Source organism: Patiria miniata, unplaced genomic scaffold (genome assembly GCF_015706575.1).
Source record: "Patiria miniata isolate m_02_andy unplaced genomic scaffold, ASM1570657v1 HiC_scaffold_5, whole genome shotgun sequence".
Lineage (NCBI taxonomy): Eukaryota > Metazoa > Echinodermata > Asteroidea > Valvatida > Asterinidae > Patiria > Patiria miniata.
The window spans coordinates 1,836,680-1,858,319 of record NW_024037072.1 but is presented as its reverse complement, the minus strand read 5'-3'; the positions used below and the strand labels follow the sequence as shown (position 1 = coordinate 1,858,319).

General features: G+C 39.2%; 2 protein-coding genes across 3 annotated transcripts in view; both read right to left on the bottom strand.

Annotated features, from left to right (window-relative positions):
• Positions 1 to 6,015: 6,015 nt before the first annotated feature.
• Positions 6,016 to 14,791, bottom strand: LOC119740783 (threonine-rich protein-like). Its single transcript, XM_038216204.1, has 6 exons — positions 13,637 to 14,791; positions 12,582 to 12,638; positions 10,614 to 10,650; positions 8,983 to 9,059; positions 7,471 to 7,927; positions 6,016 to 6,896 (listed from the first exon to the last, which is right to left on the bottom strand). Exons 2-6 carry the CDS (start codon positions 12,618 to 12,620, stop codon positions 6,652 to 6,654), a joined length of 855 nt encoding a protein of 284 aa, XP_038072132.1. The 5' UTR covers positions 12,621 to 12,638; positions 13,637 to 14,791; the 3' UTR covers positions 6,016 to 6,651.
• Positions 14,792 to 15,478: 687 nt separating this feature from the next.
• Positions 15,479 to 21,640, bottom strand: part of LOC119740781 (nucleolar pre-ribosomal-associated protein 1-like) — a 28,874-nt gene continuing 22,712 nt past the window's right edge. For both annotated transcript variants that reach the window (XM_038216202.1, XM_038216203.1), the window contains 5 exons: positions 20,780 to 20,940; positions 19,744 to 19,962; positions 17,456 to 17,599; positions 16,682 to 16,794; positions 15,479 to 15,998 (listed from right to left, as the gene is read on the bottom strand). In XM_038216202.1, coding sequence (XP_038072130.1) covers positions 15,845 to 15,998; positions 16,682 to 16,794; positions 17,456 to 17,599; positions 19,744 to 19,962; positions 20,780 to 20,940 — 791 coding nt within the window. In that variant the 3' untranslated portion in view covers positions 15,479 to 15,844. The remainder of the gene's footprint in view (positions 15,999 to 16,681; positions 16,795 to 17,455; positions 17,600 to 19,743; positions 19,963 to 20,779; positions 20,941 to 21,640) is intronic.

Genomic DNA, 21,640 nt, shown 5'->3' with positions numbered 1-21,640 from the left:
TTTTTTTTTTGGATTCTAGATGCTCTGTGGTGCGATCTGAGGCAATTTCTGACCACTTTAACCAATGTTTTTTTTTGGAGGAAAAGATGGTGGTGTTCTCATTGCCTGCCTTTATTGCGATGTCACATAAAAAAAAAAAAAAAAAGTTAGCACCAAAGTTAATTACCTTTACAGACTTATGACGCTGTTGTTAATCTCTAATCTACTGATAAGGCTTAATGTACAAACGTTATTTGACATACGAAAGCATACAGTGCTTTGTTTTTATTGCGGGTAGTAGCTGATGCAGAAGATGATTGAAGAATTAAAAATCAAGGTCAATCTGTTATAAAAAAAAAACAATTAAAAGTTAAGTGGATTTTTCGGACTGGCAGGATTACTAGCATAACCCACTCGTGCCTTATTAATGCTTCGACTGATAAAGTTTGAAAAAGTGCCCGAAGCAATGGCACTTTTCGGGTCATTTGTATTTTCTGATTGTGTAAAATTTCAGTATTGGTCCGAAGACTCATTATTTTGTCCAACATTTCAATCTATTTCACCTTAAGAGTTTCAGGTCCCATACTCACACTTGTCATTCCTCTGCGTTCAAGGTAGTCTTGTACTCATGTTTTAGTCCAAATACGTGTCAAAATGTTTTCAGTATCTTAAATTCAACACGGAAGATATAGTCCATCATTTGTAATTTGTGCATTTTGTTCGTTTGAAGCAAAAAAAGTGTTCAAAATCTAATGAAAGATACTGAATAACTAACCTGATGAAGTTTCAGCTCAGCTTCAGCTGTACTTCCGAGAAAACAGCATTCTAGGATCTCAATTTCAAATCAAAAGTTGCTGAATCATGTTTTGAAGCGATGTCGCGCACTGATCCGACGAATTATAGCAACTGGGTGCACGTGTGCGTCGTGCCAATGCTTGCGCACGAACTACTAATTTAAATTTTCCTACGGTGCGTCTTAAGACGCACCGTTGGAAAGGCCTTCTTTCGTTGATTACTTCAAAATGACAGCTTGCCAGAAAGAATAGTTTCACAGGGAGTTTAGTCCCTTACTATCTTTCAACCAACTATGTTTTTCAACAATAATTACGCCAGTTACTTTTCGGATGGCTGCAAATGATGGACTATAGCTTTAAAGTTTGAATTATACTATAAAAAAGATATTTGAAAGTCGTGTTGGTGCTTGGGCCTCAAGGTCTAATAACTGTTTAAGTGCCAAGTTCAAATGACGTTTGAAACTTCTTATACATGAAATAGAAAAATAACAATTGTGAAGTTTTTCGATTAAATGTAAAAGTAGGTAGTAATTTCCTGCTGGTACATTAACCCAATTTAAAGACTTACCAGAACTAATGGATTTTTACAGGCCTAATTATTTTTGGAAGTGTTTCAGTTAAAGAGATGAATTTGATGTCAAGCTAATTTCATCACCTGCTATAACATTGCTCAAAGCCTATAAAATCGTCTGATAGATTGCAGAGATCGTCATTCTGATCTCGAATCCGAAGACGTATCACGCCATGATGATGTTGGTAATCGGTCTCTGCCTGGTGCTTGCCTCGACGGTGTTTGCTGGACCTGCGGTGAGTTTCGGTAACCCGTTTGAAGCCTAGGGAAATCATTTGATCGAAATCGACCCCATGTATCTCTTATGCATGAAGGCTGATCTAACCCAGAGCTGCTACAGAAGTGCAAATTTTAAACACTGGTCTAGACAACAGAAGACACGGAAGAGTCACGTCTTAAGCTTCAATCGGCAGTGGCGTAAATCTGTACCGGCGAGGGGGGGGGGGGGGGGGGGGGGGGGGGGGGGAGATGACCAAAATCCAATCGAAAGGGGGGGGGCGGACACCGCACTACACTAGGAGGCGCTCTTCAGGATATAGATGTTAATATGTATACTCGCGCTTACATCAAAACGGCGCATTTGAAGGTTTTTGTACTTGTGTTTCTTCACTTTTCAGTGCTATTGAATACATTTTTGTTGTCTGGATGTTTGAAAATACCTCGAAATCCGCATTTTTTTTTCATCACGAAACTTGTCGCCCCCCAGTCGCCCCCCCCCCCTGAGATTTTGAGTTTCTAAAAAAATTATCATTAATCTACATGACGCCCCCCCATGAAATGTTCCAGCCCCCCCCCCCCCCCCCCCCCCAACTGAAAAACATGGCTACACCACTGTCTGGGCGTCGGGGAAATTGTCAGGTCAGGGAACCAGACCAAAAGACTTTGTATCTCTTTGTAGACTGGACTAAAAACCTGCCCCGATTCAGATAAATCTCTTTTAAATAAATCACCTTTCCTTCTTCTGACAGCCGTCATTGGGACAATGCTGCTTTCTTAACCGGGTGAGTTGGTTGAATTACATCCCAGGCGGTGGTTTAGCAGGTTGTACAATTCATCGTCTTCTACTTGATTGTGAAAGCTGACAAATGTCGAGTTATATCGGCGGCAGTTTTTTTTTTTTACAGTCATACACAAATAGATAAAGCAAACGTTTTAAGAAAATTCATGATTCGAAAAAAAGGTTTATTCTACATTCGCTGGTAGGCCTACACAGACTACGCACTGACGTAACTTTCCTCGACTTGAACACAGTCGTCTCAATAATATTTTTTTGTCCAGAGCTTAACCGATCATTTGAAAAACAATACTCCATATTGATTTGGACAAAGCTGGTATGGTCTGTGCACCTTGATATTTTAAGTATTATTTCCAGGAGTATCTGAATCTCTTGACTATACTCACTTTTGTTTGGCTTCATGTTTGTTTCCTCATGAATTTCAACTTGCAAGCAAGTTTATAACAAAAAGTGTTTTTCTGTTCCTTGCGTCGTTTAACCCTCTGAAAAAGACTTTGAATTTTGGGTGTCTTTGGCGCAAATTGATCTACCTTACATGTTGACTGGCTTCTGGCTCCGTTTGATTTTGACTAGTCTCCCCAGCAAGAGCTTAATTATTGTCGGGCCGCAAAATATTCGAAATTAAAAAATTATCAATCCATAAGTAAACTTGGGACGATTTACTACGCATGAACAAATAGCAACGCAAAATATATATTCGCTGTGAATAGCACAGAAGATATATATTTAATAACTTTAATTTGAAATAGTAATTTGGAAAAAAATTATTACTCTGGGAAAAGTAATGAATTTGCCAGGGTGTCTGTCTGTTTATTGAAGCATTGTTCTATTTCACGCATTTAGATGGTCCATGGATTCGGGCGGCACCTTAGGAAGAGCAAATATCGCCCGTTGTGGCGATGCCCATTCAGCGTCCATTTCGAACGTCCGTACTTTAGATGCTACCGACACGGTCGCCCATGAAATCGGTCACAAGTAAGCAACATATTTATACTTTGGATTCTTGAAACAAGCTCCAATTATTTTTGTTTAATTAAAGAGATCTTTACCCAATTGCCGTCTTTCGGGCGTGACACTTCATCTACCTGTTCTGTTTTGTTTAGTTTCGTTTTAATGTCTGTTGTGAATTAAAGGTTTGCGGAAACGCCATGTGAGAATAATTTCTCAGACTATAAGATCTGCATGGTTCTGAAAAGAACCAGAGGTAGGCCTATTCTTTTCACAACCATTTTCTTAGTTTGAGAATTCCTTCCTCCATGGCGTTTCCGATAACCTTTCATTCATCAGTATCTCCACCATGCAAAGCCACAAATGTTACTGCATGTCTCTTGTGTTATTCTGGTGTTTTTTTCCCCCAAAGATATTTTAAACTTTTAACTGGGGTACGCAAGTCGGGAACAATTTGAAATGTGTTCTCCAAATACCATAAACCGCCTTAGGACATTTTCCTATAGGCATAAGACCTCCAAGTCAAACGCATTCCCTAATTTCACGATTGTCACGGTCCCATGGTTTCTCCTATTATTTAGTAATACATGTAGACCTTTATCATGCTACCACCCTTTCAGTCCTGTTTCCTGTATCAAATAACAGTACTGCATGAACGATACTGTTTTTTCTTTTTTTGTGCAAAAAGGAACCAGACTATTTTGCCTTCCAGCCTCGCTGGAAGGCAAAACGGTTATGTATTTGAATAGGAAGAAAAATCAAGATGGCCGCAACACGATAATGGTGTATTTACACCATGTAGGCCTATATTGGAACATTTCCCTAAAATGCACCAAATTATTGAGCCAAGACTTGAAGCAGGGACGGGACGCGCGCATATACGGAAGATTGAAACATGTTGCGTGAGGATATGTTGAAATGTGTTGACGAGCTAGAAATGCTTGATAGATACAAAAGCATTAAAATACGATTTGAACTCACTTAACTTGTGGTGGTTAAAGAATTCAACCTTACTGAAATAAGTAGAAAGAATTTAAGTGCACTCGTATTAGTTTGAAAAAGAAGCCATGAATTCACTAGTTTCTAGTATTTTCAAAAACTCAACAAATAACTACACAAGTAGAACTTAACGGAGTAATTCTGTATTGATTGAAAAAAAAGGCTTCAAATTAAGACGTCATGACTGTGTGAGATATTAATTGTTATATTTCCCCCGTCGACCTCACTGATTATTCAATTTACTCAAAGTATTACTCAATACGTTTGAAATGACTGAAAAGCATTTCGTTCTACTTAATTTTACCACAGTTTGGGCATGCGGTATGACAGCGATGGAAATGGCTGCTCTTCTTCTGGTTATATGATGGCTGCCAAGGCAACGGATCACCGTTCAGAGCCGAGTTGGTCATCCTGCAGTAGGAGTTACTACAACAGCTTTGTTGCGTGAGTGTGACCAATCTTGCTCATCGGTGTTTAGCGTAGCGCAATGAAATTCATGGATTCGAGACTTGTGGCTCGGTGCATCCCTTTTTGCAGTGATTGAAGAGTTGGCGAAAGACACGCGAAAGCATTATTTATAAAGCTAAGCCGGCAGATATCACACCAACAATTAATTAAGCAGGCACTTTTGCATGAGGTTAACTTTCGAACCAAACCTTTGATTGTCGTTGATATTCTGAGGGCTCTCGACATACGAAACGTTATACATGGGCCTGTCGTACGACGACAGCCTAGCCAAGGCACCTTTCGGCTCGACCACGTTGTAGTTGCATCCCTTCACAATTCAGTTTCTGCTGTCAATAAGCCCCCAAATCGATTATTTATTTATTTATTTATGTATTTATTCTTTATTTGTATACAGGCGAAAGACCTGCTACAACGACTTCTAGGACTAAGCGTCTTCCACTGGAACACCTCGTTATGATGATGGACATATAAAGAAATGACAACAACGATTTACTTGTTTGTTTGCGCAAATATAGCGGGGAAAAATATGTTGGGGAATTGTGCACTTGATGATAAAAGCTTGGCATTTGGCACACAGTCAGGGTATGTCAAAATAAAGATATTTGGCTATAGGGCCATCGCAGATTTGTCCTTTGAAAAAACATAGGTAGAATAACAAGCACTTTGCAAAATTTTAAAATGGCTGCCATTGCTTGTTATTCTATTTTCTCAAAGGACAAATCTGCGATGGCCATATAGCCAAATATCTTTCTCATGACATGCTCCGACAGTACGTGTGCCAAATGCAACGCTTGTATTATCAAAGGCACAATCCAATCACCTATCTGCCGCATTAAAATTGTAGGTCACTGTTCCTTCCTGTATTTGTTTACCTTGCATAAGAATGAAATTGGCAATAACTATATATATATTTGTACATAATTCCTTTTGTTCTAAATTTAGGTGAAGGTAATTAAAATACTCACTCATCAATCATTTTCTTTGAGTTGTGTGTTATATATTTTGTATATGTCTCGGCAGAATAGGAGCAGTATTACAGCACAGTACAGTTTCCATTTGCCTTCAATACCGATTTGGCGTAAATTTTGGTGCCGCGTTCACATTGGACTTAATTTGGTAAAAAGTTACCGCGAGTGACTGTCAACGTTCCATTGTAGCTTGCCTGCCAGAATATGAGGGCGCCCTGCCATGTACCTTTTACCTATAACACTCGGACGTGATTGAGGACAACACTTCAGTAGTTTCGACGGGAACATTATGTTTATTCATAAGAAAGGGTCAATGGACCTTTATCGAGGTACGCCATCTTGAAAATCAAAGCGAGGTATATAACACTAACAAACAAAGAAACAAACATGGCGGCATAAGTAGTGTGTGCGGTGAACGAGTGACACTAGCAAAGTTACAGCATGTTGACACTCTAATAAATGGATGTCAATTCGCCGAAACATCAATCAACACTCCAGAAGTCTCGTTGCATTCTGAAAAAGGATCTAATTATTAAAATTAATATACAGCCCCAAACCAGTGACCAAATTATATTTTTCTTGTCAGTTTGTAATACGCGTAGCTCAATCAATTCAGCTTAAAATCAATTCGACAACTGCATGCTAGAAATCTACACGTGTGTTCACAGCATTGACTGAAAAAATTTGTCAGTTAATAAGTCCTCGCTTTTTAATTTTTTTTGTTTCGAAAGTTAAGGTTTGAAAGGGCTATTAAGATTATTCAGATTAAACTGGACAGCTAAAAGAACTCCTTCTAGGTCAAATTTAGGGTGGGTCTTTCAATCCCCTGGAACATCCTTTCCCCGACCGCGGGCGCGCGGCCTTAAGTCTGCCTATATAAGTCTGTGTAATTAATTAATAAATTAATAATTAGAGTCTCTGGAACACAGTGCTACCATCCTGGGCCTGTACTTTGGATGATTCATATATCCCTCCGCCAAGTGAACAGGCTAGCGTCTCACCATTGAAGGCAAAAAAGCCACAACCACTTTGATGGATGCACATCAAGGAGCAAGCGAGACGACTACGTGCTGGAGTCTTAATGATCATCTCAGACGAATGAATGGTGTGATGTAAGTCAGTCACGACGAAGTATGAGCTCTGGGACCTCCAATCTTGATCACAAAAATAGATTTAAAAAAGTACAAACTAGTTGGTTAATCTTCATGTAAATCTTCGATTCAAATAAACATGAAATAATTTGGCTACTGCTCTCTCAAAGTGCATGCGTTGAAATAAAGAGAACCAAGGTTTATATTCCATGATTCATCCCATTTTTTATCTCTGGAAAAAGAATTTTGTCCGTGAGTTAGATTTGTTTTTCGCATAACAAATTTCAAACTTGTTTGTTTTAACCAAGCACAAACAAGTTATGTTTTTCTCTATTTTGGGAGTATGCAACCCTCTCCAAAGAGACTTTTTATTGGGGTTATTTTTGCACACAGATCCACTCCTGCAAGTACGCTGCCTCATTCAAAGTGAACAACGTTTGCTGGATTGAAAAGAGAAACACACTCAAAAATAGCATGGACAATAGGCCTAGGCTAGGCCAACATCTGTCAAACCTCTTGTGAGAAATCAGGTAACCTTCCTTACAAAACAATGTGTAAAGTATTCTTTAAAACGAATAATTTTGACAAGAATAGATTTTTTCGCACTATTTTGCATTTTGTTTCCGTCTACGAATACCTGAACTGCAGCTTGACGCTTGACTTGGAGTCACGGTACTAGTAGATTGAGCCACGTGTGTAGTAGTAGTATCCTGATCCACGGCTGAAAAATGCGCGCTGGGAGTGGGGTCTATTGGTGCTGCTGTCATGGCTTGTTTCGTGGGGTCTGGTGGTGCTGTTGTCACGGGCAGTGTCGTGGGGTCTGGTGGTGCTGTTGTCACGGGCAGTGTCGTAGGGTCTGGCAGTGACTGTGTCGTGCCATGTGTCGTTGAGGCGGCGACCGTTGTGACATCCAGGTAGTCACCGCTGTTACAGAGGTTAGTGTCGCAGCAGTAGTAACAGACCGAGTTGACATTTTCCCCGCGGTGACATTGAGACGGGTTTTGATTTTCTTGGGTGTGGCAAGCGTCTATTTCCTTGCACACCTTTCTGACGATGAATAAACTATTTTCGTCTCGGACCTCATTCATGCAGATCTGTGGTTTGAAAAGAAAGACCAGAACACTGAAATCTCTCAAGATTTATAGGGCCCATTCATTGTCTTTTTACTACCTTGTATAGCTTTTTGGGTGAAACCCGTGCCTATTACTGTAAAGTAGAGTTAAATACGCGTGAAGGAGGAACGATTTCTTTTTAAGTTACGGTGGACAGGTATATCCAAAATTTCAAAAGGCGGGAAATATCCGCATTTTTCACACCTTTAAAGATTACCGTGTTGGACCCGGGTCGAAACCCGAGATTTAGGGAAGCCCTTTCACATTAGCAACACTCTCAAAACGTTGGTTAAATTTGTTTGGTAAGAAAAAGGTTAGTTAAATTTTCACCAAATCACCAACATTGTGTAACGGTGTCCAATTTAACTAATGTTGGGTACATTTTACCAAACGTTGGGAAAATTTGTTCATGTTTTAGTTTCATTTGTTCATTTTACCCAACGTTGATTAAATTTAACAAAATTTAACCAACGATGGGTAAGTTTAACTATTTAAACCAACCGTTTATTACCAGGTGAACAGCCACACAGTTGGTTAAAAAGTTGGTTAAAAAAATAAACAAATTTTACCCAACGTTGGGTAAAATGTATTAAACATTGGTCTAATCGGAAACATTTACACAATGTTGGTTAAAATTTTAACCAACTTTTTAACCAACCAAATTATAACTAACACTTTGGGAGTGAATAATAGATAGAGAGCTTTTTTTATATTAATCTTCGCTGCATTTCAGCAGTTTCTAATCTGTTAGTATGTAATTTGCTTTGTTAGTTTGCGTTTATTCACCAAAACGATTTCCCGTTATACGGTTTTAAGCGTTGTGGTCAAATCTTTTCAGTGTCCGGGTCGAGTTGGGGAAAGGGACGTGTTCTCTATCCCTTCCCGCCAGGATCGCCACCCACTTTGTAGGTGTACAATCAGAGAACGATGACGTCATAGACTAACAGACTATCAGACAGATTAAAAAAAAAACATAGATAAACATAATTTTACAGTGAATTCAAAACAAACATACAAATGGAAATCTGACTAATTACCTGACCACTGCCGCATGTTGTTGCAGTCCCGGGATTGCAGTCGTTGTTGTTAGAATCACACACATAGCAACTGATCGCTTTTTGAACGAAACAACAACAATATACACAAGTTATTCCGGCAATTTGTAGGGGAAAAAACATTTCATCACGTGATGGTAGATCGTTTGCGCTCTGGGTCCATAGAGATAATCATATCAATTTCTAGCCTTGGTCAAGGCGCTAGTTGTTATTCATCCCGGCCGTAGCGCGGTAAAAGATATCCTCGCTAGCGCGCGCTATGCATGAGGTGCATTAAAAACACAGCGCGAACAGCGACCTCACGCGGCCACCATTTCTATGCAAATCAGTTGGACCCAATCTAGCGCCTTGGTTCAATCGTCCATGTGAGGTTTTGGGGGTGGTGCTCATTATGTTAATAGACTTAGCTGACCTTAAAATGTCGTTTTCTTATTGGTCGATCGTTGCGTGGAAACTTGCATAGTGAAACGTGGCACCGTACATAATCCATACACGTACACGTTGTGTGTCTCTGCACACGGCACCAATGCACAAAAACTGTGGTTCCTGTCACGTCCGCAAAAGGCGAATAGCTGCAAATAATTTGATGACGTCCGGATTGACCAAGGTGTGATTGGACACTCCACATATTAGCCCCGCCTACACTTATCTGTATTCGCATACGGGGTCGTGCGCTAGAAATCCAGCGCAAAATAAAGAAAAACATAAGCTTTTGCCGACGATTGAACCAAGGCGCTAGATTGGGTCCAACTGATTTGCATAGAAATGGTGGCCGCGTGAGGTCGCTGTTCGCGCTGTATTTTTAATGCACCGCATGCATAGCGCTAGCGAGGATATCGTTTACCGCGCTACGGCCGGGATGAATAATTATTAGCGCCTTGACCAAGGCTAATCAATTTCGTACTATTGGCATTTCAATGAAAAACAACGTTGATCGTGATTGGTTCTTCGTTTCTGATCGCCAATTTACTCATTATAGTTCAAGGAAAATAAAATCGGTCCATGCATTTTGTTCGATAACACCACTTAAAATCCAAAGAAAAACCTAACCTGTTGAAGTTTCAGTTCCGAGTGGATATTAGTTTTCTAGAAAAAAGCGAAAAACCATGCACAACCTTTTGATCACGAAACACGATTTTGTCCATGGAATGAAATCACCTACATTTTTTGATTTCTTTTAAATGACAGCAAGCCAGACGGAATAATTCCACGGGGTGTTTAGTGCCAGTACAATCTTTAATCCAAGTAAACTTTTGATAATAACTCGGTAGGTTACTTTTTGTACAAATGCAAATGATCCTATATGTCCTTAACCATGTGATCATCAGTAATTGAAGAACACAACATATTGTGCGAAACAGAAGATATTCCTCCAGGGAATATAGCATATCGAGACCAACTTCCTCCGGTCAATCTGTTGAATTTGTATATAGGCCTACAATCTAATGTGAATCAGAACTTTAATTTGCTTATCTTGATACAAACATAATACCGGCCATCGACAAGGGCGGATGGGGGGGGGGGGGGGTCAACGGGGGCCATCCCCCCCCCCGAAAAAACACACGAGGACCAATTATTATGTCAGCTAGGTTCATCATCTTTGTTGGACTTACCGTTTCCACAACGTATTTTGCTAGCAACAATCATCACCTGTAAATAATAATTGAAATTTAAGTGGTAGTCAGACTGTACCATGTGCATGTAGGCTCTATACTGGGGCCATATTCATGAAACCTTACTAACTAGCAGCCAACTAGGCCTTAGTAGGATACTAAAATGCCTAGTAGTCAACTATGAAGTTGACAACTAAATTGTAATCAGGGTGACCGTAAGGTCGATCATGGCCAAATTCTGCTAAATGCACTTCAAAAATCTGTCAGATTTATCAAAAATCTGCCAAACTGCCCAGAATTACTCGAAATACACTATTAACACTTAAAATCACATGCAGATGTTGTAATATTGCCTTAATTAAGGTTCAAATTACATTATAAACTAATCTATGGTCACATAAAAATGTTATAAAATAGCGTAAATTTCAAGCAAAATGCATGCAGTTACGTCACGACGACGGTCTCGCTCCAGTGAACCTCAGCACCTAAACCAGGCAACCTGTCCTATTTTGCAAGGGTTTGTTTGAAAAGATTGACGCATTTTGTTTCAAAATTGCTATGTTTTTCTGTCAAATAACCATTTTTGCAAAATTCTGCCAGAAATCTGCCAAAAAAATCCATTCTGCCAAATTTCTGTTAAACACGTTTTTTTAACAAAAAGTTAGCCGAAAATCGGCTAAAACGGTCACTAGGGTTGTAATTCATAAAACCTTACTAAGAACCTTGCTAACTAGTTACATACTAGGGAAATTTAGTTGCATACGTGACTAACTGGAATTGGGTGCTTTTGGGTGGAGTCGGCATGTATGGAATGTGATGACAACAGATACAATAGTGTGACAGGTGTTTTTAATAGGCTATTTCATGTTCAGCACTTGCGTAGATTAGCATAATATATCTTTGTGGTATAGTGTTCTACATGTAAGTGAATCAACATCAAATTCTCCAGCAATTGCATATAAAGCTAATAAAGCTATCCGACATGGCTACAACTTTATGGCAGACAACAAGTAGAGGAATTTAAAAACATTATTCGTGCTAAGCATAAGGATGCAAACACTAACAAGAAAAAGAAAGATGCATGGACAGCTATTCTCTGCCAACACCTTTTGCGGCCATAAATGTGCCCCCTTGTGCATAAAAGTGCCCCCTCGAGATAAAAAAAAAATGCCCTTAAAGTATCTTACTCATTTCTTATAAGTAACCATTTCCCAATAATGGTATAGATAGTTTTGATATTAAACGAGGAATATGAAAACCAAGCCCCCAAACCCATACACTATGCCCTGAAAATGGGCACATAATGCATAGTTAGCGCCCCCATGTTGGAACATCGTACCAGCCCCCCCCCCCCCCCCCCCCCCCCCCACACACACACACACAGACAGACACCCACTATCTTATTTTACGGAGGCCAAGTGTCCGGTGAAAAGTACGTGTCGACCTTTCAGCACGGATGTGCCAAAAAAAAAAAAAATGCTGAGCAAGTGCCCCTTTTTGGTGATGCCCCCAGTTTCAAACCCGCTCCGCCGCCGCTGATATAGTTGCTAACCAGTGACTTACAGTTGCCCTGGATCAACACTAACTTTAGTGAGAAACTTGGAACATAAGTAACGCTAGTAATGTTTCATGAACACCAATTAGTTACCAATTAGGCTTATTAAGCAACTACATGCCTTTTTAGTACCCAACTAGGCTTAGTAAGGTTTCATGAATATGGCCCCAGGAGACTGGGCTCCGCCGGTGATGCTCAGACTAACCCAGATCCGGATAGCTTCCAAAATCTAATCGATTTGTACTTGTACCAAAGCCCACCCCTAAGCAAAATTGCTTGCAAATCTGTCAATAACTTTTTGAGTTATACCAACCAACCAACCAACAAAATCCGATGAAAACAAAACCTCCTTGGCGGAGGAAATAACTGCCCAATACACAAGCAAGTTCTGAACAAGATGATCATGTACTTACAATCACAAGTCCCAGCTTACTGTTCATCGAATTAGGCATGTTCGTGACTTCAGTGGCCTGTTTTCAACAAAAGACCAGAGTATATTTGAAAACAAAAACTGCTCCAAACCAATGTTAAAACAGTCATCATGCACGGAGCCTAATGTGCATAATAATGATGTGGCATGCATTATGCCTATTCCAATGTAAACACTATGCATATCAGCGATAATGGAGGAAGTGCCTTTGTTTTACCTGCATTAAAAACGTCTGTCGATGTTGCAAACTATTTCTTAATCTTGGTGAAAAGGCACGCATGCATGTCTTTTGTTTCTTCATTCAGAGAGGAGGTTAAGCCCTCAGCCATAGGGCCTAACCGGTTTTTATTCAAGACCAACCAATGCTGATACACGATACAGTTACGGTTTTGTTTTAATTTAACATTTCTGATATAAGGCATAAAAACTCAAATTATATGATCCGACAGGTTTAATTAAACACCGATTTAAGAAAACGTGTCCGACTAGAACATGGCTGATTGACTTTTAATGAGACTTAACAGTACCGATTATGTATTTTTATTTAGCGCTTATAAGATCCCCCGCCAAAAAGTCATTTCTGCAGGTTCATCGTATTTAAAATCAGTGTCAAAATCTCCCCAAAACATAGTTAATAATTGTGACGTGGCAATCACCACTGAAACGTATTATTCTATGTTAAAAGGCGACAAGTGCAGGTTTGATTTATTGAGTGACAAATTGGTCAAGACCGCATACATCTACCTTTTGTTATGTCAAAATATGACGAAAAAAGAAAATTTCAAACTCGGTAAACTGCCATTGTAGAGGGCTTTGTCGTACTCAGGTACACACGAAAACAAACAAAAATCTCATTGTCTTACTACCAGATGAGAAACTGCACCTGTGCAAATATGATGAAAAAATCACAAACCAACCCTGTCTCTGTCTGAAATTACGGAAAATATATTTTTTTGGCAGATAAATATAGAATCTATACCTTCCACATCCGAGCATGTAATCATATCAGACAGACAGACATAATAACTTCGTGCTTACCTGATGAAAAATATCACGCAAGAAACCTGCTAGCCTTGCTTCACACACGGACCAAAATGGTCCGTGCTTCACATAATGACCACCCGATGATGGAGCAAATGCAGTAATGATAACGTGGCCTTCAGGAACGTTCTACCTAAACCAAGACTCGAGCTGAATATAGTCCGAGCGATGGTCGTTAATTATAAGAGCCAAAATCAATAACCAGCAATATAGCTTAAAAGTAGACCTACATTGCACCCTCTGTCATTTCATTAAAACCCAAAGTATTTGGCTCACACAAAAGAGGTTCTAATCAGAGTATTGATTTGTTTTTACCCAACATTTCATTTGAACGAATTTATAACAATGAGATGACATTTTCTTAATAATACACTTAATTTACAAGGTAGTGGGTAAATTAGTACTTGCAGAATACTCTAATTGCCCCCAATGTAATTAGGCAGTTCACAATGGCAATAATATCAAGCAAATAATTGACAATAGGCCTTACTAATTCAATTTTTTTTTCTTTTTTTAATATACGAATTGAAATCTCTTTCTCTGGAAAAATCTAGCCCAGCATTTAAGCAGGTACAGTTTGGAAGCATTGTATATCCTTATTACATCAACGGGCTCCATCGGTTTAAAAAAAAATCGAAAGTGTCCTCGATGCTCATAATCGAAAACAAATGAAGGTTTAGGCTAAGAAATTGTTCGCTCCTAAAGCTTAAATGTTGGCGAGTGATTTACACAAACATTGACAAAACTTAATACCCCATTGGGGACTCGAACCATTGGCGTTATACAGGGCGAGTCGAAAACAAAAAGCGGAACCAAAAGCCCCAAAATATATTTCGTATTTAAAAAAAAAATATGTAGCACCAAACATGATAACTACTGGAAAACCAATTTCATAAGCTAGTTTTAGAAGAAAAAAATACTAAAATTGCTCAATCCGTTCAAACAATATCATCATTTAAACGCAATGACCCTTAAACCTGTTTCGTCCCCAAAAAAACTCCCCAAAACCCCCAGTTTATCGTGTATTCTGATTGTTTGTAACAACAAAGAAAATGATTCAGAATACTTGTCTACAACTGTCAACAACTGCAGTACACAATGTCTTTATTAACAACCTGCTTAGGCAAACAATATGATTTATAAAATCCAACTTTTTGTAAAAGACGGGCCTTCAAAAGGCCTTCATTGAAGATTTTTAACTTTAAACTGAGGTTTTATGGCTGGTGACGTTTGAAGACAATTGTGAAATCAACGATTCTTGAAATCGCATTTTTGGACGAAAGAGGTTTTATGGTCATTGCGTTTAAATGGTGATACTCTTTGAACGGATTGATTAATTTCAGTATTTTTTCAATCTTAAAGTAGCTTATGAAATTGGCTTTCCAGTTGTTATTATGCTTGGTGGCGGTGCTACATATTTTTTTAAAATATGACCTATTGTTTTTAGGGTTTGGGTTCCGCTTTTTTTTTAATCACTCCTGTAAAACGTAGAGCCACTTCTTCACTTACAGAACAAATTGTTCACCAGGTTCAATTTATCCATGCTGATAAAGATAAGAAAATCCAATTTCTTTCTTCGTGCTTTAATGATACTTCAGAGCACGGAGTGTCTGTTTGTACTGAGGGAAACGCCACATGTTTGTCACTTCGCGCGGAAAATCCATTGCATGTAGCTATTGTCTACTTTATCGATTGACTGGACTTCAATGTCACCGGCGTTATGGTTAATGAATTATTGACATGATCTACTAACCTACAGTATTCAATAGTTGGCATGGAAACCACATCAATACACTAACACGTAATGTGCAAAGCCTTTACACAACGGGTGATGTTTCGACTACTAGTCAAGGTGTATTTGGCACTAGAACGGCTCTCTGCAATTTTTCTGTGGGTCTTTTAAACACACAAAAGCCCTTAAGATCATTAATATTGTATAAGGTCCGAAATGTAACTCAACATGGTGTAGTTGACCCCTTCCTGACCCCAGTTTTCAAATGAAATCAAAGTGGATAAGGTGTAGAAATATACACATAATGAATGCCAAACCTGGGTAGCAATAAGACTAAAAACGAAATCAAGTCCAAACGTTTTCTGTTACAAATGCCCCTTTACTAGAATCCACTACATGAAATGATATTGCAAGTTTCGTTTGTACAGAATTGACAAGGAAGACCAATGATTGGGACTTAGATTATGCAAATATCATTCATTTATGCAGACGTCTAATGTACTGAAGATACTGCAGATGGAAGTTGTTATCTGACTCGAATTGTGACTCTTCACTCTGTATAGTGAGTGGAGTTTGTGCATGAGATCTGCCAATGTTGACTTCCTTTCTGACTGGTCTGGCTGAGACCTATAAACAAGAGAACAAAATAGGTCAATCACCGAATAATATGCACAGTTAAATTCAATGAGACTTCTATAAGTTGAGATTTTGCCACATTTACTCTTTATGAAATAGAAACAAATTGTTTGGTCAAACTCAGTTTTCTGTACATGTGTTTTTTTCTACATATCCCACCTTTTTTTCCAGGCTTAAGTTTTGCTAAGTTTCTTTTTTTTGTACAAAACCATTACACCTGATTCCTCTGCAACACACTATAGAACCTCCGTTCTGCCATTACATGCTTCACTTCTGATGCCCAGGACAGTATTGTAGTCGAGTCCATCACAAGTCATTGGGGGAATGATATATGAACAACAATCACAAGAAATAGGGATAAAAATAACAGGGGAATGCCTTTGTAGGGTGCTGTGGTCCAATGGTTACGGTGTTCGACTCGTGAGCCATGGTACGTGGGTTCGAACCCTGACAGGGAACATGGTGCTTGTGTTCTTGGGCAAGACACTTTACTACAATTGCCTCTCTCCACCCAGGAGTATAAATGGGTACCTGTGAAGGTAGAGACCAAATTGCGCTGATCTCAAGCTGCTGCAGGGTCTCATTTCTGATGAACAGGGATAATAATTGTGATGCGCATTTGAACATATACAACACAAAGACAATTAATTAACCATCCCTAAGCAATGCTTTACCGTGAATCTTGAGATGGCATCACAGCTTGAAGACTTGGCAACAACTGCTTGGAGAGAGAGTCCCTTGTCTCCGGTACATCAAATGCTCTGTCCAACAACCTCACAACTGCCTCCTAATTTGAGTAAGAAATAATAGCTATCAGTCCATTGGTCAAACTCGTGTGATTTAAGCAGGATGTTTTATATTCTGCAATCCTGATCAGGAGAATCAAGTCTTGAATTCAAGACATGCCATCATTCATTGAAGTACAATCAGCACTAGTACTACATTGTATTGCACTGTATTTATTCCCAAAAGAATCCATTAACCACACAGTGCTTGGGCAATGGACCGATCCAGGAAGCACCGCCCCATGGTGTTCTGACCAATCACAGCCGTTATTTATGTCCGACGTGCGTGCACTAAGGTCCGACATGCGTGCACGCGCGTATGATGCGCGCAGAAGGAAAATGCAGCGTGGCATTGGAGAGGAACACGTGTTAATTTGCCCACGTGCGCACTGGGCGGAGCTTACTGGATCGGTCCATTCTGGGCAGTACGGGTGTAATAGGCAGGGTGGTTTGGAGCAGTACAAGGAATAATGGGCTGAACAGATACAGCTATTCCACTTTGAGAAGAAAAGTGAAAAATCAAGTTTTTTTTCTGCAGAAAGGACGAGTGAATATTGTTATTTTTTATCCAGAAATTTGAATATCTTATTTCTTAGTACACCGTAGAACAGTTTAATTTACATGCCGAAGAATTTTTGCTTCATTGTATTATTGTCCACTTACCTTGAACTGCTTACTAGCCAATCTTGACTGATAGCAAGCCATGAGTGTTGTGAATACAGAGCTTCTGTTGTAGAGTGTGACATCATTGGAGTCCCTCAGTCCATCCAGCAGTAAAGTCAGTATCCAGTAACGCTCATCCTCATGCTAAAAAAAAATGAACCAAACCAAACAAATTGAAATTCACTACAAGAGATTTGCTGGCTCAGGCAGGACTCGAACCAACTACTGGTGTTCAAGGGTTTGAGCCCCACCTGAGCACTTCACTTCATCTGATGAAATAGCTGTTGCTACGAAAGCTCTGGCCATAATTTTAATTTGAGTTAGTCTTTAAAGTGCTACCTTCATTACATCCCTGAGTAATCCTGTCTAGTTTACTGGCTCAGGCAGGACTGGAACCATCTACTTGATTAGCCCCGCCTGAGTACGCAGGTCTAGCTTCCTGGTTAGGGTTGGACTCGAACCAATACACCACACCAATGCAATGTCAATTCACAAATTTCTAAATCCTTTGGATATTTTGTTATCCTTGGGAAATTGATGTTCACTTCTCAGAGTTTCCACACAATGTTTGGAATATATATGAATTTGCAGTGGCGTTTATTCTCGTGAATTTGTAAATAAAATCAATCCATATACAGGGTGAGTCAGATTGATCTGGACCCAAGTTTACCATTTTTTTCTGTTGCAAATAGAGTACATTGAGAGAAAATCGGAGTGTTTCATATGAATGGTTATTACCTTGTCTTCCACAGGAATTTTGTATTTTTCAAATTAGTGGCTGTGGTGAGGAGTTATGCAATTGTTATTGAAGTGGCTCATTTTCCAGTCTGCGCACGAAATTGGTTTTGCCTCTTTTAAATGTGTCAATAACTTCAAATGAGCCAGCTACCATGACTAGGTTTTAATTTGTTATTACACTGCTTCACATCAGTACCAAGTTTCAATCAATTTGTTGAAGCATGGAACCGTGGTCAGAGTGTTTTTAGTGTGTGTTCTTTGCTAGCGCTTTTCTTCAAAATTGTACAAAGGACATACATGAAACTTTCACCAAATATGTCCAAAATACCAGCCTATAACATATCTCATTTGCAATTGTTTTGACAATTGCTACATATTTTTAATATTTTCTTTAATTTGGGTCCAGATCATTCTGACTCACCCTGTACATGAACATGCTGTGATCCATCTATAGTATGAGTCAGTTACCAGACCTATACAATGAATATAAACCAATGAACTCCAGAAGATGCTTGTTACAGCCATACGTTTGACACAAAAGTATTTGACTGGCCGTCAGGGACTTGGTAAAGGAAAAAGAGAAGCAGCCATAGTACATCCACACATTCCACCACCCAACGAAAGATATGATTTGACACCAACCAAAAACTTCACCTAAAACACAAGGTTAAGTTATAAAAAATACTGCAAGTGAGACTTGCGCAATCCCCCTCGCATATGCTGGCAGTTTTTATAAAGTCAGTGTCCCAAACCAAAATGTTAAATTTCTATTGTTTTAGCAATAGTGACCTTGACCTTTGACCTGTCGGCCCCAAAAGCAACAGGCTTCTTAAGACTATCAAGAACAATCCACAAACCAAATTTGAAGTTCCTCAGTAAAGCATTTCTCAAGTTATCGTGCTGACAAGAGTGAACCTAACCAAATCATAACACACACACACACACGCACACACAGACTTGTTTCACATACCTAGTGTGGACTTTCCTTTCTTTTCGTGTAGTTAAGGAACACCAGTGGAAAAACTCATTTTTCTCAAACTGTGAAAACTCTTACAACCCAATTTTTTTTCAATGATTCCCTTTAGTGTTTCTCTTCATTCTGCTACAGATAAACCTAACCCAAAAATGCCTCTAAACCTGTTTTCCAGAAATGGGGAAACACTGTGTGGACGTGGGCAAGTCCACACAACGTCGGTGCTACCTACATTATGTGGACGTCTTTTGTTCGGAAGTCCACACTGCGTATGTAAGACAAGCTCACCCGTTTAAATGCCGGCAATCGTGGACGCCCCATTGTCCCTAATCCTCTTTGCTTTGTTTGTACTCTAACTTTTTAGCGACAGCTCTCATTGGTTTTGTACACGATTTGAGATCGTGGACGTTCGGTCAATCGTGGACGTATTGTTTGCGCCCACATTCTTTTGTCCTACGTCCACGATTGCCGGTGTTTACATACTCACACATACACACATACATACATACACACAGAAGGAATACGCTATCGCCATATCCCCCTCCGGCTTACAGCCAGGGGGATAACAACGAATTACCTTGAAGCTGGAACTATAGAAGAGTCTACCAAAGAGTGGAACAGCATTCATCTGTAGGTGTGGTTTGATTAACAGATACTGCAGCACAGTTGGATACATGAAGTGTTCTGGTGTTAGCATGAGATGAGCTGATCTGGCAACGAACGCACCTACAATGCTGGGAACTCTCATGCTGGGTTCAGTGATGGAATTCCTGAAGCAATGAAGTAAGTAATAAACCTGAAGAAAACACCAAAAGGAAACTTCATAAATCACCAATCTAGGCCTTTTCTAAATGTACTGCTGTGCCAAACTCAATTGAAATGCACGTAGCCGTAGCTCAGGGGTGTGAGTGATCGCTGATAAAAATAGCTGAAAACAGCTGAAAAAGGTGTAAAAACAGCTGAACTTTGGAAATCTCCTATACTTTTGTACACAGCAAGTGAAGGAAAAAAGCTGAAATCCAAAACAAAAAAAAGCTGAAATCAGCTTTAAAGCTGAGATTTCACACCCCTGGTAGCTATAAAAGTCAAACTAAACGCATCCAAAGTAAGACTGCAGGATTATAACTTTCAAGTAGTCTAACCGTTTCCACACAATTCCACTGCATTCACTCCACTGTGAGCGTACAAATTTGTCAAATATTCTTCCAAATTTCCAAAATGATCTGCGTTTGGCACGACAGTGGCAAGGTGTTTAGAGTGGTGTCACTGCTATTCATCAGAAGAGCCAAACCTATTGAGCAGAAAGTTGCAAAGCTCAATTTGTTGTGACAAATAAGTCAGTTTGAAATGTTGTGCTATAGCCGTGCCAAATTCAAAGAAGTCATATTTATTGAGTCCGTCTTGGCAGTAGCATTTCATTAAAATTGGAATTTACATGATGAATAAACCTACTGTTTGGAAATGTTACCCTAAATTATCGTTCAAGAAATACTTAAGAAAATTTAGATATGTGCATGATAAACTAACTGCGTATGAAAAACTAATGTGTTATGTTTAAATACTACATATATGTCAGAAACAATGAAATCCGAATTCTTGGAACGAATTCTGACCTCCCTTCGTCCCCTGAATCTTGCATGTTCCAAGTGACTGAGGAATGATGCCATGACGTGGTAGGCTGCCCGTCTCATGTCTCTGTCATAGCTGCTCAGGCCAGCAACGACCATGTAAAAAGCATTGGAGTCTATGAACCGGCAGCAGTCAACGACACACTCTGACAAAACAAAACAGATAAATGTTTAGAAAATGTTTAGAAAATGCATCCATATAAAATGTGTCTAAGGGGCCAATTTAAACTGTGAGTGGCAACAGGAATACTAATTTTTTTTTTTAGAGTGTACTTGTTTCAATGGGACAGTTCACACTTTGTGTGCATACATTTTGGAGGTACATAAATGTACCTTCTGCGCCAAGAAATAACCAGAGGGATTCTCTGATAAATCTGATCAATCAAGACACTGGTAGTTAATACAATATGAAGCTTGGCAATGTAAAGCTTTTAATAAGTTCATAAACTTACCGCACATGCATAAATGCTTACTACAGGGCGATATGCTACTTTTTCTTTCTGCCTTCTATTAACCATGCTTCTGTAAAAATCTGCCCTTTGACTGTTGAACCCATTAAACTAATCTAGAATGAGACGTGGGGAATTAGTTGTGTTTATTCATAATCAAATAAACCAATACTTGCGTACCAACAGGGTGGCTATTCAAATGTTATAGTTATGTTTCAGAACACAAAATTGATCACGTGCAAAAAAAATTAAAATTGGTGACAAGCCAAAAATGGACTTATTCTAATTCTTAATTCCTTTTTTCACACAAAGATGTGTCACAATGTTACCGATCTTGAAAAACAAGTGCCAAGTAATTTCTACAATAGTCCACAGGCATTTAAATGCTAATATTTCT